The following is a 17770-nucleotide window of genomic DNA, read 5'->3' on the forward strand; positions in this document are numbered from 1 at the left end:
ATATTTCCCAAATTAACCAAAGGAAAATGTAGGATTGTAAAATGTCCGTGTTGGCAGGGACGTTAAATAGTATTTAGTTCATTATTTCTCATATAACTTCATATCCAAGTCACCTGAGGATCTTTTTTATCCTGTCACAGGACCTACCTTATACCTAAAGAATCAGAATCTCTATAGCAGAGCCCAGGGCCTTGATTTTTACATAGTCTTTATAACATCAGCGAGCATATTGTAACCGCAGGACAGATCTCAGGCTTTTCCAAACTGTCCTCCTTGGATCTTCAGTGTCTCCCACCTTTCATGATCAAATGAAACAGTGGTTTATATTGGGCTTTCATGTAAGAATTTGCTTGAAAAATGGGATTTTTAGATTAAACGAGAGAAGCAGACACTTTTAGAGTGCTCCCAAATAGCAGGTGTCATTGTAAGCACTTTATATAAACTAATGAGATAAAGAGAGACAGAATAGTAGCAAATTTATCCCTCAATTCAACAGATGGGGAAACCGAGATCCAGAGGTAGGGACGTGATTGTTGAAGTTCCCACACAGCTACATAGTACCAGATTTGCCACTAGAACCTGAATCTCCTAAGGCCCAATTAATTCATTCAATAATATTTTATTGAGCATCTGCTATAAAGCTTATCCTCATGGACTTCCCAATCATACAGGTTTTAGCATAGGCAAATGGCTTGCAATGTCACCATAGCACCATGAGCTAGAAAGAGGCTCGTTTTCCACATAGGCTTAAGAGAATTTGCTTACTTTTTTTTTTTTTTTTTGTGATGGAGTCTTACTCTTGTCACCCAGGCTGGAGTGCAGTGGCGTGATCTCGACTCACCGCAACCTCTGCCTCGGGTTCAAGAGATTCTCCTGCCTTAGCCTCCCGAGTAGCTGGGACTACAGGCATGTGTGACTATGCCTGGCTACTTTTTTATTTTTAGTAGAGACTGGGTTTCACCACATTGGCCTCGAACTCCTGACCTCAGGTGATCCACCTGCCCTGGCCTCACAAAGTGCTGGGATTACAGGCATGAACCACCGCACCTGGCCAGCGTACTCTTTTCTCAGGATCCCTTATATGTATTTTTATTCATTAGTAAATAGGTAGAGCGTGTCCACTAAATGACATAAATAAGGATTCGGAGACATAGAACACATCTTACTGCCCTCAAGGTGCTCATAGTCTATTAAAGGAGGCAGATAAGTAAATAGACAATAGCAACACAATGTGATAAGAACTACAGTAGAGGTAAGCACATGGTAGCCCCTAATTCAGACTGGTGTGTATACGTGTTGGGGGACAGGATGATGGGGAGAATAAACAAGGAAGCCTTCTCAGAGAAGTGATACCTGAGTCAGTTCCAGGGTTAAGGTGAAACAAGGCAGGTAGCTAGGGTTCAGATATAAGGAGGCACTTACTGTCAGGGTTGTGCAAGTACAGGCTGGCACTTGAGAGTGAATATACCTCCTTAAAGTTTGCAACCTGTGTACCTGGGGATTATTTGGTGAGGATCTTCAGAGGGCCTTGTATTTTAACCTCAAATTTCAGTCTTGTCATCACCGGAGCATGGCATCCATCAGGTGAACCCTGATAGTGTAGTTCTTTTCTTCTGTGCATCTACCTTGCTACATCTTTTCCAGAAAATGTCACCCATTGAGTTTTAGTGGGTTGTTTGTTTATGCCTGGGGGAATAAAAGTGATGTTCTGAATCTCAGACTGTAAATTACATTTCCACTCCAGTTATCCTAACATATTTGAAGAAACACCTTTGTGGGCAAGAAGATTGATTTAAGGTCAGACTTCTAGTTAGAAAGTTCCATCAGCCACCCATTACTGGTTTCTGAGAGATGAGGGTTCAACATTGTCAGTCCCTCGATCCTGATTTTTGTTTAATGTGAATATTATTCATTGCTAAACAACTCACAGAAGATCATAAACCTCTTGATTGAGATAAAGAAGGGACTAAGAAATAGTCTCTTGAGGGCTTTTGTTGGTTTTTTTTTTTTTTTCCTATAAAACCAATTGAAGTATCCTTTGAGAAGTAGTGGCAAATGTCAGTTGTTTTAGAGTCCTGGAGGTCAGGCATCTTAAAAGAGGAATGGCTAAAATGAAAAAAGAATCACTAATATGAAGATTGTATTTAAGTAAAGAGCCAGGAGTTGAATTCTAAAGGTTCAGTGATTTTCATGAGATTGGTGGGGGAAAATCTTTTGGTTATACATCTTAAAGCTCTTAAGCTTATATGTCAGTGCGGTTGGTAACATTGTTCACAATATTGCTTACCTTTCATATAGGGGCATGCACGACCCAAATATTTTGCCAGACTTTCTTAGTGCAGGCAATAGCTTTTCTGGGGGGAAGTTCTAGCCCAATGCACCTTCTGCTGTGGTGATAAGCCCTTGGAGGTTTATATCAAGTTTTTGGGCTTGAGTTCATAGGGCTTCTTCTACATCTTGAGGAAAAGAGAAAACTCAAGGTAATCAGAAGTCTCTTTTGGGATCTGGGCCGTCAGGTTTTAGTTCTCTATGACTGGAAGTCACATGAGAAGGAGATAATTGGGCTGGGTACGGTGCCTCAAGCCTGTAATCTCAGCACTTTGAAAGGCAAATGTGAGTGGATCACTTGAGCCTAGGAGCTGATTCTAAATGCTTTCAGGGAAGCATCATATTAAAACATAAAAACCTATGTATAAATGAGAAAATACTTAAAATGGCAGTGGCCAACTTATTACTGGTCATTTTCAAAAGTGGAAGACTTGATGACATTTTATTACCAGAAGAATAATGCAACTGAAAAATACATGGGATTTATGTGGCATTTAAAACAAAAGAAATCAATCCAAAAAATATTTTACAAAAAATCTATAATCATAATAACCCTATTTTCAAAGAAGAGTGAATATATTTATAAAAATTGATAAGCACAACCTTTATGAAGAAAAATGTCTTCAGATATAATAATTCTGACATAATATACCATGAATATAGCAAGCTTATAGTTAGAATATACCAAGAATATATCAATCATATCAAGGAAAGCTGGGCTCAGTGATGCATACCTGTAATCCCAGGTACTCAGGAGGCTGAGGTGGGGGGATTGATGGAACAACCCCTAGCCACCCAAAAGAATATCAAATAAAGGGATTGAGAAATCTTAATAAAACATACTATGGAAAGCAAGAACATTGATCGTTCTCTAAGAACTTCCTGTATAGCATTAAATTTCTGAAATATGTACATTGGTAATGTTTAGCCCATGCAAGCTAGGGAAGTCTGAACATCTCTTGATTTCACGGTACTTCCTATGCAACTCAGACGATAAAAGAAAAAGCACCAGAACGATGCGCTGGACAATTAAGCAAGTTATTGTCATAGGGAGAACCTTTATTAATGAGGAACATCTCAAAGAAATGGAAGAAAATTGGGGTATTGTAGAGGCAGATAAACAAGGGAGTCACCTGCAAGTCTTATGGGAGACTTGAAGAAGGATAGAGATTGATGTTATATATGAGGTGGTCTTTGCAGTCTAGCCATTTTTCAGAATGCAGAAGGATGTGGGATTTCTTAACACTGGCTGCTTTCCCTGGTCTCAGGTCCACACTCAGTGGTCCGGGATTCACAAAGCAGGGCACAACCCAGTGTCCTTTCAAAGCTCCCAGGCCCTCTGAGGTTCCACTGGGGAATTTGAGTGAAGAATATGGCACCCATGCAGAGTGAGGAGACTGCTGAACATGAGCCCCCTATTCTCATGGGCTTTTTATACCTTTTTGCTTATTTCGCTTCTGACTGATCTGGAGACTGACTGCTGGTTAAGTGCCAGCCAGGGTCAAGTAAGTGGTACAAAATGATCGCAAGACGTTCCTGACTATTGGTTGAGAGATCTAGTGAAGTGAATGTCATTTTCTCAGGAGTATTATTTGGTAGGCCCAGGCTTCAGGCCTGTCTGCCATTTACTCTTTCTCCCTCATTAAGGTCTCTTGGACTCCAGGAATCTTTCACTCTGAGCTCTCTTCTCTATCCTGTTCCTGCCACCATATTTCATCCATAGGAACGACCCTTATATCTTGGCTCACTTTTCTTCATGGGGATGTGGTAGGATTTAGAAACATGGTCTTGGATTTGGCTGGACCTGAGTTCAGACTCTGACTTGTTCATTTACTGGCTACATGATCTTAGGCAGTTTTCATTAAAAAAATAATAATTGAGTTTATTGGTATCTTGCATTATAATATAAACATACTTTATTTCAAAAATATGGAAATGAACAAAAATATTATTATTAGCTGCCATATACTGAGTACCTACTGTGTGCCTACTGCTTTGTGTACACTATCCAGTTCTCAGAGCAATTTTAAGGAGGTAGAATGAGGCTAATGGAGGTTAAGAAAACTTGCCCAGGATGATATAGCTAATAAGTAGCTTAAGTGAGTTTTTTTTTTTTTTTTTTTTGAATCAGGGTCTGGCTCTGTCACCAGGCTGGAGTGTAGTGGCAGGATCGTGGCTCACTGCAGCCTTGACCTCCCAGGCTCATTTGATTTTCCCATCTCAGCCTCCTGAGTAGCTGGGATGCACACCTCATCTGGCTAATTTTTGTCGCTTTTTTTTTTTTTTTTTGAGATGGAGTCTTGCTCTGTCACCCAGGCTGGAGTGCAGAGGCACAATCTCAGTTTACTGCAACCTCTACCTCCCAGATTCAAGCTATTCTCCTGCCTCAGCCTCCTGGGTAGGTGGGATTACAGGTGCTCACTACCACCCCTGGCTAATTTTTGTGTTTTTGGTAGAGATGGGGTTTCACCATGTTGGCCAGGCTGGTCTCAAACTCCTGACCTCAAGTGATCCACCTGCCTCGGCCTCCCAAAGTGCTGGGATTGCAGGTGTGAGCCACAGTGCCTGGCCCTAATTGTTGTAGCTTTTTTTGTAGAGATGTATTTCATCATGTTGCCCAGACTGGTATTGAACTCCTGAGCTCAAGCGATCTGCCCACCTCGGCTTTCCAAAGTGATGGGATTACAGGCATGAGCCACTATGCCCAGCTTTAAGTAGGACTTTAAATCATTTCATTTTTACTTTAAAATTTACACGTATATGCACTCTACAAAGAATCACAATTATTTTGATGTATTTTTTCTTGGCTTTTTTGGGGGTCAAAACACAATTTTCTGCATATAGCTGTACTTGTGTACAATTGTTGTGTACAGATTTTTATATTCTGCTTTTTTTAAATAGTGTTACACTCTAGCTATTTTGTCATGTTCAGAAAATTTTGTGTAATTTCCTTTTTAATAGCTTCAATAATAGTTCATTAAGTGGACATACTTAATAATTCCCCAATCATTGGACATTTTATGTGTTTTCAATTATTCATCATCAGTAATAATGTTGAATGCCTACCTTTGGATATAAAGGTTTATCCCCATGTATTCATAATTAGTTCTTTTTGTTTGTTTGTTTGTTTGTTTGTTTTTTGTAGAGATGGGGGTCCCACTTTGTTGCCATCAGGCGTTCAAGCAATCCTCCTGCCTTGGCCTCCCAAAGTGTTGAGATTACAGGTGTTTTCCACCATGACCATCCCATGATTAGGTTTTAGGTATGGTTTCCCAGATATGAATTTACAATATAAAAGGGTATAGATAATTTTAAGCTGTTTGATCCACATTGTCAATTTTTATTAGAAATTTACAATTTTTTGGAAGACAGTATATAACACTGTAATTATATGACCTTGCTAAATTAAACCTCAGTTTTCTCATCACTAAAATTGTAATGATGAAAAATAAAACACTTGAGAAGCATCTACCATATTGCTTTTCCATCTCACTTTTCTGAACTTTTTGTAATTTCTTCTTTGAAAATTTTCCAAGGATAATGTTCTCTTGCTGTTATCTTTTTTAAAAAGAAAATTCTTGGACTGCTAAACATTATTGAGGAATATTGTGGTAAGTTTTCTAAGCCATGCTTTGTGGTGGTGTTGTGGCAGGACATGTTGCTATTATTGATGATGGTGTTGTTGGTGGTTATGGTTATGCAGGGCTGTTTTCTTCCATTTCTTAGCCAATTTTCTTAGTCCCCAGTCCTAGTACCTGAAGAGAGGGCAAAAGGACTCTAATGACTTTGGCTCCTTAATGACTATTCTTTCTCACACTCTGTAATGGACAGTCTGATCTCACTAAAGCTTTTATTGCCTTCCCATTAATTCTACAGAGCTGTTTGCAGGGTTAGTTTTTAGAAGATGCTGTAATTAATTATCCATGATATTTGGTTAAAAAATAGATCTGTAAGAGGCCTTATAGGACCTCAAGATTCTGAGTCAGAAAACCTTTGTCCAAACCTTTCATTTTTGCCCTTTTCTTTTTTCTTTTTTTTCTTTTTCTTTTTCTTTCTTTCTCTCTTTCTTTCTTTTTTTTTTTTTTTTTTGAGATGAAGTTTCGCTCTTGTCCCCCAGTCTGGAGTGCAGTGGCGTAATATTGGCTCACTGCAACCTCTGCCTCCTGCGTTCAAGCAATTCTCCTGCCTCAGCCTCCTGAGTAGCTGGGATTACAGGTGTCCGCCTCCATGCTCGGCTAATTTTTGTATTTTTAGTAGAGACGGGGTCTCACGATATTGGCCAGGCTGGTATTGAACGTCTGACCTCAGGTGATCCATCCTCCTTGGCCTCCCAAAGTGCTGGGATTACAGGTGTGAGCCACTGCGCCTGGTCTGCTTTTGCCCTTTTCTTGATTCACTATAGATATGACCAAGGGAGAGTGAATATGAGGATATTTGGGGAAGAAAACACCATTTGTGGGGCCAGTTGGAGGGACAGTGAAAAACAATGTGACGTAGTGCTTTCACTATGACTGGGGACTGTAGATAGAGCATTGAAATGGGGTCCTCTTTTGACTGTTCAGCTAGCTGTGTGACCTTGGACAAATCAGTTCCAACCTCTGGGCCTCAGTTTTCTCATGAATAAAATGAAGTAGTTGGACTAAAATAGATGATCTGTGAAAGTCTTAACATTTTTAGAAAGCAAGTGATTACAATCTTAGAATCAAGAGGCTATCTTGGGTTTGCTAAATACTTCTTGCCCTGTGCCACGTGCTTCTCTAGGCATTTGAAGTTTTCTGATCAAGTAATAAATGTACTTATAGAGGCTTTTTCAGGCCAGATATTCAGCAGTGAGGTTTTTCTTGACTCAGCAACTTAATTTTAAAGTGATTTAACAATTACTGAAGCTGTCTGTTAATTGAAAGTAAGGCTCAAGAAGCTCTGACCAGGTTACCATGGTGGGAATGGTTGAAAAATGACCTCCAAATTCGATCTTTCATAAAAGCAGCAAAGACACTGGCAGAAATTTCCAAAATCAACTTTTTAAAAACTCCAGAAATGAACCAAAGTTTTGCAACAAAACAAGGCATGTTTATTAAATAAAAATGACTGAATAGTTGAGAAAACACTGAGCTCTATGACATTTTAATTTGCCATGTTCCTATTCCTTTCTGCAGTTCCTTTGAAAACTAATGTCTGTATAATCATGCAGTGTATGCAAACCACCATTCTTGCAGCCATGGGTGAGGGTAGAATGGGTTTGAAGTTACTCAAAATTTGAGAAATATCACTCACAGGGCTTACATGATTGAGCTGACTCAGAGTTTACTCTTTAAATGGTTGTTGGTGTTGTGTTTTACCAGTGCATTTTCTTTCTTTTGTTCATTTTTTTTTTTTTTTTTTGAGACAGAACTCCTGACCTCAAGCAATCCTCCTGCCTTGGCCTCTGAGATTAAAGGCATGAGTCACTGCAACCCACTTGTGATTGTTTTTTGTTTTTTGTTTTTTTTTTTTTTAATTTTTCTTTTCCTTCCTTTCCTTTCTTTCTTCTTCTTTTCCCCTTCCCTTCCTTCCTTCCTTCCTTCCCTTCCTTTCCCTTCCTTTCCCTTCCTTTCCCTTCCCTTCTTCCCTTCCCTTCCTTCCCTTCTCTTATATTCTTTCTCTCTCTTCTCTTCTCTTCTCTTCTCTTCTTCTTCCTCCCTTCCTTCCCTCCTTCCTTCTTTCCTTCCCTTCCCCTCCTCCTCCTCCCTCCCTCCCTCCCTCCCTTCCTTCCTTCCTTCCTTCCTTCCTTCTTCTCCCTTCTTCCCTCCTTCCTTCCCTCCTTTCCTTTCCCTTCCCTTCCCTTCCTTTCCCTTTCCCTTCCTTTTCCTTTTCCTTTCTTCCTTTCTTCCTTCCTCTCTCTCTCTCCCCCCACCCCCCAGGCTATAGTGCGGTAGTGGCATCTTGGCTCACTGAAACCTCCACCTACCAAATTCAAGCAATAGTCCTGCCTCAGCCTCCTGAGTAGTGGAATTACAGGCACCTGCCACCACACCTACTAATTTTTATATTTTTAGTACAGACAAATTTCTCCACGTTGGCCAGGCTGGTCTCAAACTCCTGGTCTCAAGCAATCCACCTGCCGGAGCCTCCCAGAGTGCTAGGATTACAGGTGTGAGCCACCCCACCTGGCCCCTAGGGCATTTGCTAAAAACAATCAGTGGCGGTTGTTTAGTACTACAGTTTCCACAGGCAACAAAAAGAATAAAGTAGCAAACAAGAAACTGAACAATAAACCAGACAGGACAAAATAGAGAATGAGTTTATCCTTGGAGAGCTTTGAAGAACTGTGAGGTATTCCTGGAAATCTAGGAGGTCATGCACATGAGAGGGGCTTTGTACATACCCAGCGTTTGTACCTGTCTAGAAGAAGACTTGAGACATCTCTAGTCTCCCACTTCTGGCTGACCTTCAGCTCTTTGCCAGGAGGAGTGAAGGCTAAGGCACAGTTGCTAACTGTCTGCTGAATGTTGAAGGTACACCCCACAATACACAGAGAGCCCTTCAGCAAAGGCTTGGGGATATTTGTTCAAACCATTTAAAGAAATCTCTGTCCAATCACTTGTTGACCGGCAAGCTTACTGATCAGAGACTTTAGTGGTTTCGTATGACAAAGAATACAGACTATAGAATGAGTCCATGAAGCCAATAAACAGCCAGCAACCACAAGAACAACAAGCTCTGGGGAAAGATGAGTTCTGATTTCCAAAGTTGTCACACTATTTAGAATGTTAACTTTTAAAAAATTATGAAACATGCAAAGAAATAGTAAAATATGACCCCTGAACAAGGGGAAAAAAAGCAATTAATAGAACCTGTCCCCGAGGAACCCTTATATTAGATTTCCTAGACAAGAGTTTCATTACCTATTTAAATATATTAAATTAATAAATGAGACCATGTCTGAAGAACTTAAGAAATGAATGAGAACAGTGTCTCACAAATAGACAATATCAATAAAGATATGGATTTTTTTAAAGGAATCAACTGAAACTTGCAGTTGAAAGTTATAGTATAATACTGAAATGAAAAACTTACTATTGGGGGTTCAGCATCATATTTGTACTGGGAGAATAATGATCAGCAAATTTAAAGACAAGTGAAATTGACATCATTCAATCTGAGGGAAATAAAGAATAATAATTGAGAAAAATGAACCTCAGATACCTGTGGATATCGTCAAGCATAAGCGTATACAGAATGAGAACTTCAGAAGAAGAGAGATGGGAAAGAAAGAATATTTAAAGAAATAATGGCCAAGAAATTGGCAAATTTGGTGAAAAACATGAATCTGCATATCCAACAAGTTAAACTTTGAGATACATGCCTAAACATATGATAGTCTAATGAAAGAAAATAACAAAGAGATAATCTTGTAAAAAATAAGAGAAAAATGAAAGAATAGAAATGAATGAAAATAGTCACAACATACTAAATCTTATGGGATGCTGCTAAAACAGTGTTTGGAAGGAAATTTGTTGCTTCAAATTCCTATGTTAAAAAGGAACAAAGATATCAAATCAATAACCAAACTTTCCTACATAAGACACTGGAAAAACAAGAGCAAACTAAAGAAACATGAGCAAACTAAAGAAACATAAGCAAAGAAATAATAAAGACTAAAGAGGAAATAAATGAAATGGAGAACAGTAAAAGAATACAATAATAAGGCAGCCTTGTCAAAATAACAAGACAATCATTGAAACCAAACATCTGTTCTTCATAAAGTTAAACAAAATTGATAAACCCTTAGCTAGACTGACCATGAGACTACTTGAATTACTAAATTCAGGAATGAAATAGGGGATATTATTACTAATCCTAGAGAAATAAAACTGATTATAAAAAATACTAAATATAGTTGACCCTTAACAATATGGGTTCAAAACGCAGAGGTCCAGTTACATGCAGACTTTTTCTCTTTGATTAGGATGGAAAAATACAGTATTTGTGGGATGTGAAATTCACATACATGGAGGGCCAACTTTTCATATGTGCATACATCCACATAAAACTTGTTCACAAATGTTCATGGTTGCATAAACAAGATTCAGAGGTCACATGTGTTTCCATTTATGTGAAATGTCTAGAGTAGGCAAGTTCATGGAAATAGAAACTAGATTAGTGGTTATCTGGGTGTTGGAGAAGTGGTAATGGGGTGTGATGCTAATAGGGTTTGGGTTTCTTTTGGGGGTGATTAAAACGTTCTGCAATTATACAGTGGTGGTAGTTGCAAAACTTTGTGAATATACTAAAAGCCACTGAATTGTACACTTTAAAGTGGTGCATTTTATTATGTCTCAGTCTGTTTGTGTCACCATAAAGGAATACCCAAGGCCAGGTGATTTATGAAGAAGAGAGGTTTATTTGGCTCATGGTTCTGCAGGCTATATAGGAAGCATGGCATCAGCATCTGCTTCTGGTGAGCACCTCAGGAAGCTTCCAGTGGTGGCAGAAGAAGAAATGGAATCGGTGTGTCACATGGCCAGAGGTGGAGCAAGAGAGAGTGGAGGAGATATCAGGCTGTTTTGCACCATCAGATCTGGGGGGTGGAGAGGTAATACAAGAAGTCATTCAGTACCAGGAGGACTGCACCAATCTGTTCATGAGGGATCAAACCCCTGACCCAAACACCTCGGACCAGGCCTCACTCCAACATTGGGGATCAAATTTCAACCTGAGATTTAGAGGAGATAGATACCCAAACTGTATTATATGGTGATATCAATTCAGTGATAATAATAAGCACCTAATAAAGGTATCATCACAATTAAACCCTGAAGCAGAAGGCTTGACACATTTAATGTCCGTAAAATTAGGAAAACATTTTCCTTTAAATGTTTGAATATGATATTTGTCACATTTCCTTTAGAGGTAAACTGATCGTGTCTGGAAAAATGCCAATTGAAAAAATCTCTCTGACAGCTTTCTTAGCATAAAGTATTTGGGGACAGAATGTCAATAAACATTTCCATTTTTTTCCTATTTACTCTTTCTGAGTATGGTGTTTATCTTTTCTATGCTACAGTTGAGCTCTGAATGAATTTAGTGTTTGCAAAGGTTATCTCCCTGGGTATTTGCAGCAACTTAATCCTTAAGAAGAAAGAAATGTCATGCCTTGCATGCTGTGTTGACCCCAAAATTCATTTCCTTGACACCAGGAATGCTGGACTTATTCAGTTCTTTAAAGGAGGAACTCAATTTTTGATTAAAAATGGTAGTATGGACAAATTTGTTTTTCCAGGCTTTCATTCAGATGCCAGTTGAGAATATCTTCCTGCTTCTGGAGAAGTTGAGGAATTTGAAGAAGCACTAAAGACTGTTTAGCTTAACTTGCCTTTTTTTTGTTTATAAAGACATCAAAATTTCTGAGAAGGGAAGTGATTTGCCCAGTCATCCTGCCAGTAAGTGGCACAATTGGCACTAGAAGAGTAGAAAGTTTGGGAGGGTGGAAAGGGTAGTATTTATTATTTACTTTGTTTGACCCTACATTTACCATCCATTTAGTTTTTACAGCAATACTCTCTGGTTGGTCAGTAGTGGAACAGGGATCCAAACTCATTTCAAGGTTCTATAGATGCCATTCATTACACAGCAAACCCCTTGCCTCTTCCCTAATCTTTGCTTGTCTATGAAATAAGAGAAATTCTAGCTACTCCTGAGTGGCTGTAAGGATTAAATAAAATATTAAAGCATATGGGGTTGATAAAACAGAAAAGAAAAGAAAAGAAACATTCGATAGGTACTGAACACCTTCTGCTTTTGTCCTCCGATTTGACACCTTCCTCTAGTGGCCATGGGGCATAGGGCACTGGTCCCTACTTCCTGATGCACAGATCTCTGTCCCTTTGTCTATCAAGCACCATGATTAATTTGTTTTACATTTGATTCTCTCCTTCCAGCTGAATCCTTCAAGGAGTTTGCTGAATTGCTCAATGAGGTAGAAAATGAGAGGATGATGATGGTAAGTCACTAACTCTGTCACTGAAGCTGAGTTCATGGGTGATATAGGGGATTTTTCCTGTCCTTTATGCTTGGATTGATCCTATGCTATTTTGATTTCTGTCAGATAGCTTCTTGGTGCTGTAAAAATAGTTAGGTAATAGATCTGGTTATTATGTCTCAAGCTTCCACCCTGAGAGTTTGGCATAGATAGAGGAAATTATGTGCAATCCCATCTGTATTCATTTCAGTGAAAAAGAATTTCAGTGGATATTAAACTGGGCCTTTGAACATGTTGACAGAAATTGAGGTCTTTAGTGTTTTTAGCCAAATTATCCATTTGTTAATCTTTAATTTGTAGAGTAGTTTTACTTTTATAGAGAAATCAGTAGAAAATACAGAGACAACTCATATACCACCTTTCTTTCTCCCATTCAGTTTTCCCTATTATTAAATATCATGAATGTGATACATTTGTTATAATTGATGAGCCAATATTGAAACAATATTATTAGCTACAGTTCATAGGTTACGTTAGGATTTACTTTTGGTATTGTACATTTTATGGATTTGACAAATATATAATGACATGTATCCACCATTACAGTGCCACCATACATAATAGATTCATGACTGAACATTTCTTTTGTTCAATCTATGCATCCTTCTCTTCCTCCTCCAGTCCTGAAACCCTGACAACTACTGATCTTTTTTTATTGTGTTTTGCCTTTTCCAGAATGTTTATAGTAGATATCAAACAGTATGTACCCATTTCAGATGGGCGTATTTGACCTAGCAATATGCATTTATTTTCCTGTCATTTATTTTTTATCATTAAATAATATCCCATTGTATGATTTACCACAGTTTATCCATTCACCTACTGAGGGACATCTGGTAATTTTGGCAATTACAAGGAAAACTATTATAAACAGTTGTATGTAGGTTTTTGTGTTGATACAAATTTCCAACTGATTTAGTTAAATATAAGGAGTGTAATTGCTGGAGTGTAAATTGTCAGAGTATGTTTAATTTTGTAAAAAATTGCCCAACCAACTTCCAAAATAGCTGCATAACCAGCAATGAATCAGAGTTCCTGTTGCTCCATGTCCTCGCCAGCTCCATGTTCTTACCAGCATTTGCTGTTGTCAGTGTTCTGGCTTTTAGCCATTCTCACGGATATGTAGTCATATCTCATTGCTGTTGTAATTTGTAACTCCCTAATCACATATTATGCAAAGCATCTTTCCATATAGTTAACTGCCATTGGTATATCCTCTCTGGTGAGGTATTTGTTCAGTTCTTTTGCCTATTTTTAAGTTGATTTTCTTTTGTTAAGTTTTAAGAGTTCTTTGTATATTTTAGATGCCAGACGTTTATCCAATAGGCATTTGCAAGGATTTTCTCCCCATCTGTGGCTTGTCTTTTTATTTTCTTAACAGTATCTTTTGCATTGCATAGGTTTTTTTTTTTTGATGAAGTCCAACTTACACATTTTTGCTTTAATGGATCATGTTTTTGGTGTTATATCTAAAAAGTCTTTTCCAAATCCAAGGTCACCCAGATTTTCATCTATGTTATCTTTTTGGAATTTTATAGCTTTTTGTTTTACATTTATGTCAATGATTCATTTTGAATAATTTTTTTGAAGGATATAAGTTCTGTGTCTAGATTCACTGTTTTGCATGTGGATATCCAGTTGCTCCAACATTATTTTTTGAAAATACTATTCTTTCTCTTTGAATTACTTTTTGTCCTTTATCAAAGATCACTTGACTATATTTATATGGGTCTGTATCTGGGCTCTCTATTTCTGTTCCATTGATCTATTTATCTGTTCTTTCACCAACACCACACTATCTTCATAACTTTAGCATGGTAGGAATTGCATTGTAGTAAAAACCATTGAAGTCAGGTATAAGCTTAAGAATCAGTTTGTTCATATCTACAAAATAACTTGCTGGGATTTTGATTGGGATTGCTTTTAAGATCCTAGAGATATCTTTTTTATTTTGATTAGGATTTGCTTTTAAGATTCCAGGGAAAAACTGATATCTTAAAAATATTGACTTTTCCTAAATGTGAACATGGGTTATCTCTCCATTTATTTACATCGTTTTTGATTTCTTTCATCAGTTTTATAGTTTCCTTATATAGATCTTCTACTATTTTGCTAGATTTGTACTTAAGTGTTTCATTTTTATGAAGTCTATTATTTTAACAGCCTAAAAATAATCTTTTTGTGTGGTCCTTAGAGCAGCAGTACCATCATGACCAGCACCAGCAGAAAATTATTGGAAATACTGGTCCTTGTCCCCACCCCAGACTTATTGGAGACTTAAATGTTGAAATGTATATGTTGATCAATATTCATTTTTATTACGGGCATGATGGTAAGATGGGAATTCTGTAGAGGATATCAAAGTGGTCTCCTTACCTTTCTTCATCAGATGACTTTTTATGGGCTTCTCAGTTTTGTTAAAGCTATTTATTCCAACAGCCAGAACTCATTTACCTATAAAACCTCTTCCTTTCAACAGTGTGGTACTGCCTTCTCAAAATACTTCTCATAGAATCTAGACTCCTAGAGAAGTAGGATTGAGGCAGGACTTGGAGGTAGGGGAATTAGAGAATTAAGGCTCTAATTCTGGCTCTGTCACTAACTTGTTGACTTCAGATTAATTACTTCATTTTTCTGGGCTCCTTTTTCTTATTTGTAGAGTGAGGAAAATAATCCCCATCTCTTATGGTTGTTTAAGGTTCTTCAAATAATATAGTAAACATGGAAGTGTTTTATAAGGGGAAAATACTGATTATGTAAGCATGGTTTTTAGTTATCTTTAGTTACTCACAAGATTCTGCTTGTGGAAATATGACTTGGGAATTTTCTTAGTTTAAAATATTTGCTTTTAAATGTACTAAGAAGAGACCAATATGTGTGGTTTCCCTGGAGCCTCTTAGATGGCCCCCTTGCTAATACACACTCTACTAAATGTTCTTCTCTGCCCACAGAGTTTGTGGACTGCTGCCCATGTTGTTTTCAAAGGCATTTGCCCCCATTTCATTCAGATAGCATTAGAAAGCTCAGCTGTACTTCGCTTTAGCCCTAGTGTTTCTCCATCTTTTATTTACCCAATAACAAAGCCCTCACATATTGAAGTAGTATCATCTTTTGAGATGTTGTTTTTCTCACCCTTCCTGCTGGTACTTTGCCACATGACTGACTCATTTTCTTCTGTCTTAATTATGTTGTGCCCTTTTGTCCCAACAACTTTTCAATCATATATTGAGTGTTGCTCCCTATTTCCCACTTAATTCCAGGAATGCTGAGATGGTTGGGCTTAATGAGTGCTTTCACCCCATGCCAGGAATTCATTGCTTGATTATAACTTTTCCATTTCCTGGCTTTGTAGCAAAAGGACCCCTCTACCCCAATCTGGATAATTTAGTGGGTCTTATATTGCATTTTATCCTTTGTAAAAGAAGAGTCCAAAATAAGCTTTAGAATAACAGGAAGAAAGTTCACAGCCCTCAAGCATGGAAATTGCCTGTGTCTGGTCATCTCCATAAACGAATATAAATTGGGGAAGGAATTATGAAGGGAAGAAGTGAGGAAGGGCATCCCTGTGATGTTCTCAAAAGTATCCTCTTGGGGCTGGGTGCGGTGGCTCATGCTTGTAATCCTAGCTCTTTGGGAGGCTGAGGCAGGCAGATCACTTGAGGCCAGGAGTTCAAAAGCAGCCGACCAACATGGTGAAACCCTGTCTCTACTAAAAATACAAAAATTAGCTGGGCGTTATCGTGCACCTTAGTCTCAGCTATTCGGGAGGCTGAGGTGGGGGGATCTCCTGAACCTGAGGAGGTCAAGACTGCAGTGAGTCATGATCATGCCACTGTACCACAGCCTGGGCGAGTAAGGCCCTGCCAAGAAAAAAAAAAAAGTGGGGGGGAGGGCCTCGAAAAGTCTGAATTTGCCTAGATTATTTTCTGACTCCAAAGAGGCCCCTGTTGGCAATGTGCAAGGTCTGTTTTTGAAGACTGCCAAAAGTCACCTAAAGAGGCCCCCATGATATTTCAGCCTGTCTTTAATGCTCTCTCTTTTAAAAAAAGTTTTTATTTTTTATTTTTTGAGACAGAGTCTCCCTCTGTTGCCCAGGCTGGAGTGCAGTGGCATGATCTCGGCTCACTGCAACCTCCGCCTCCTGGGTTCAAGTGATTCTCCTGCCTCAGCCTCCTGAGTAGCTGGGACTATAGGCACCTACCACCATGCCCAGCTAATTTTTGTATTTTTAGTAGAGACGGGGTTTCACCATGTTGGCCAGGCTGGCGTCGAACTCCTGGCCTCAGCTGATCCACCCGTCTTGGCCTCCCAAAGTGCTGGGATTACAGGCACAAGCCACTGTGCCTGGCCCAGTGCTTTCTTTTGATATTTCATTTACTGTCAAAGATTCCTGAGCAATCCTGCAATACTGGACTGAGTATCATCTCTATTCTGCTCAACACCTTGTTCAGTGTTACTTTGGCCTTTATTCAATAGGATTCTGATGATAGAAACTCACTAATGAGTTTAGGATGCCACTCCTTATGGTGAAGATTCTACCTGAGATAGCAGGTGGGAGTTTTTGTCCCCAGTGAGCTCACACAATGAATGCAGTGATTAGAGAAGAGATTAAGGGCCAAGTTTACTTAAAAGGGGAGTCATTGCTCGAGTTCTAAGGGCTTTCAGAATAAAATAGAATGAAAAAGAAAAAAGAGGAAATCCTCACTGTGACTTTTTTCTACATTCCTAAGTCTCTATTCTGACAAGAAAATAGTATAATTACCAATGAGTGTCATAGAAAGGAAAAGATTCAGAGTACCTGTTTGTGCTGTAGGAGACTGGGAGCAGTATTGCCAAAGTGATTAAGGGAAAACGATGTACTGCAACTCTAGTAAGCCATGGACTATTTTTCTAGACTAAACTGGGGTCAGAAATCTGAAAGTCAGTGGCCTTATGGACCCTGTGTGAGAAGTTGCTGACACACTTGCTTATGCAGGACAATCCCCTTTGGGGCATGAAAAGCCAGCAACTCTGCCATCCTGGGGGTTCCTGAATATGCAAGGGCCCAGCTCCATACAGGCTTTAGAAAGTAGTATGTTCACTTCTTATTCAAAGGCAAACTTCTTCAATGTTTCCCAGTTGGCCACTTCTTAGGTATTACTTTTATTTATTTATTTATTTATTTATTTATTTATTTATGAGACTGAGTCTCACTCTGTCACCCAGACTGGAGAGCAGTGACGCAGTCTTGGCTCACTGCAACCTCCGCCTCCTGGGTTCAAGTGATTCTCCTGCCTCAGCCTCCCAAGTAGCTGGGATTATAGGCATGTGCCACCTCGCCCGGCTAGTTTTTTTTATTTGTAGTAGAGACGGGGTTTCACCATTTTGACCAGGCTCGTCTTGAAACCCTGACCTCAGGTGATTCATCCGCCTCAGCTTCCC

At 38.9% G+C, this 17770-nt stretch overlaps 1 protein-coding gene across 3 annotated transcripts in view; it reads left to right on the forward strand.

Moving 5' to 3' along the window:
- OPHN1 (oligophrenin 1) overlaps positions 1–17770 on the forward strand; it is a 400049-nt gene that overhangs the window by 147757 nt on the left and 234522 nt on the right. For all 3 annotated transcript variants that reach the window (XM_033200949.1, XM_033200948.1, XM_033200947.1), the window contains exon 4: positions 12249–12310. In XM_033200949.1, coding sequence (XP_033056840.1) covers positions 12249–12310 — 62 coding nt within the window. The remainder of the gene's footprint in view (positions 1–12248; positions 12311–17770) is intronic.

Source organism: Trachypithecus francoisi, unplaced genomic scaffold (assembly GCF_009764315.1).
Source record: "Trachypithecus francoisi isolate TF-2019V2 unplaced genomic scaffold, Tfra_2.0 Lachesis_group6, whole genome shotgun sequence".
Classification (NCBI taxonomy): Eukaryota; Metazoa; Chordata; class Mammalia; order Primates; family Cercopithecidae; genus Trachypithecus; species Trachypithecus francoisi.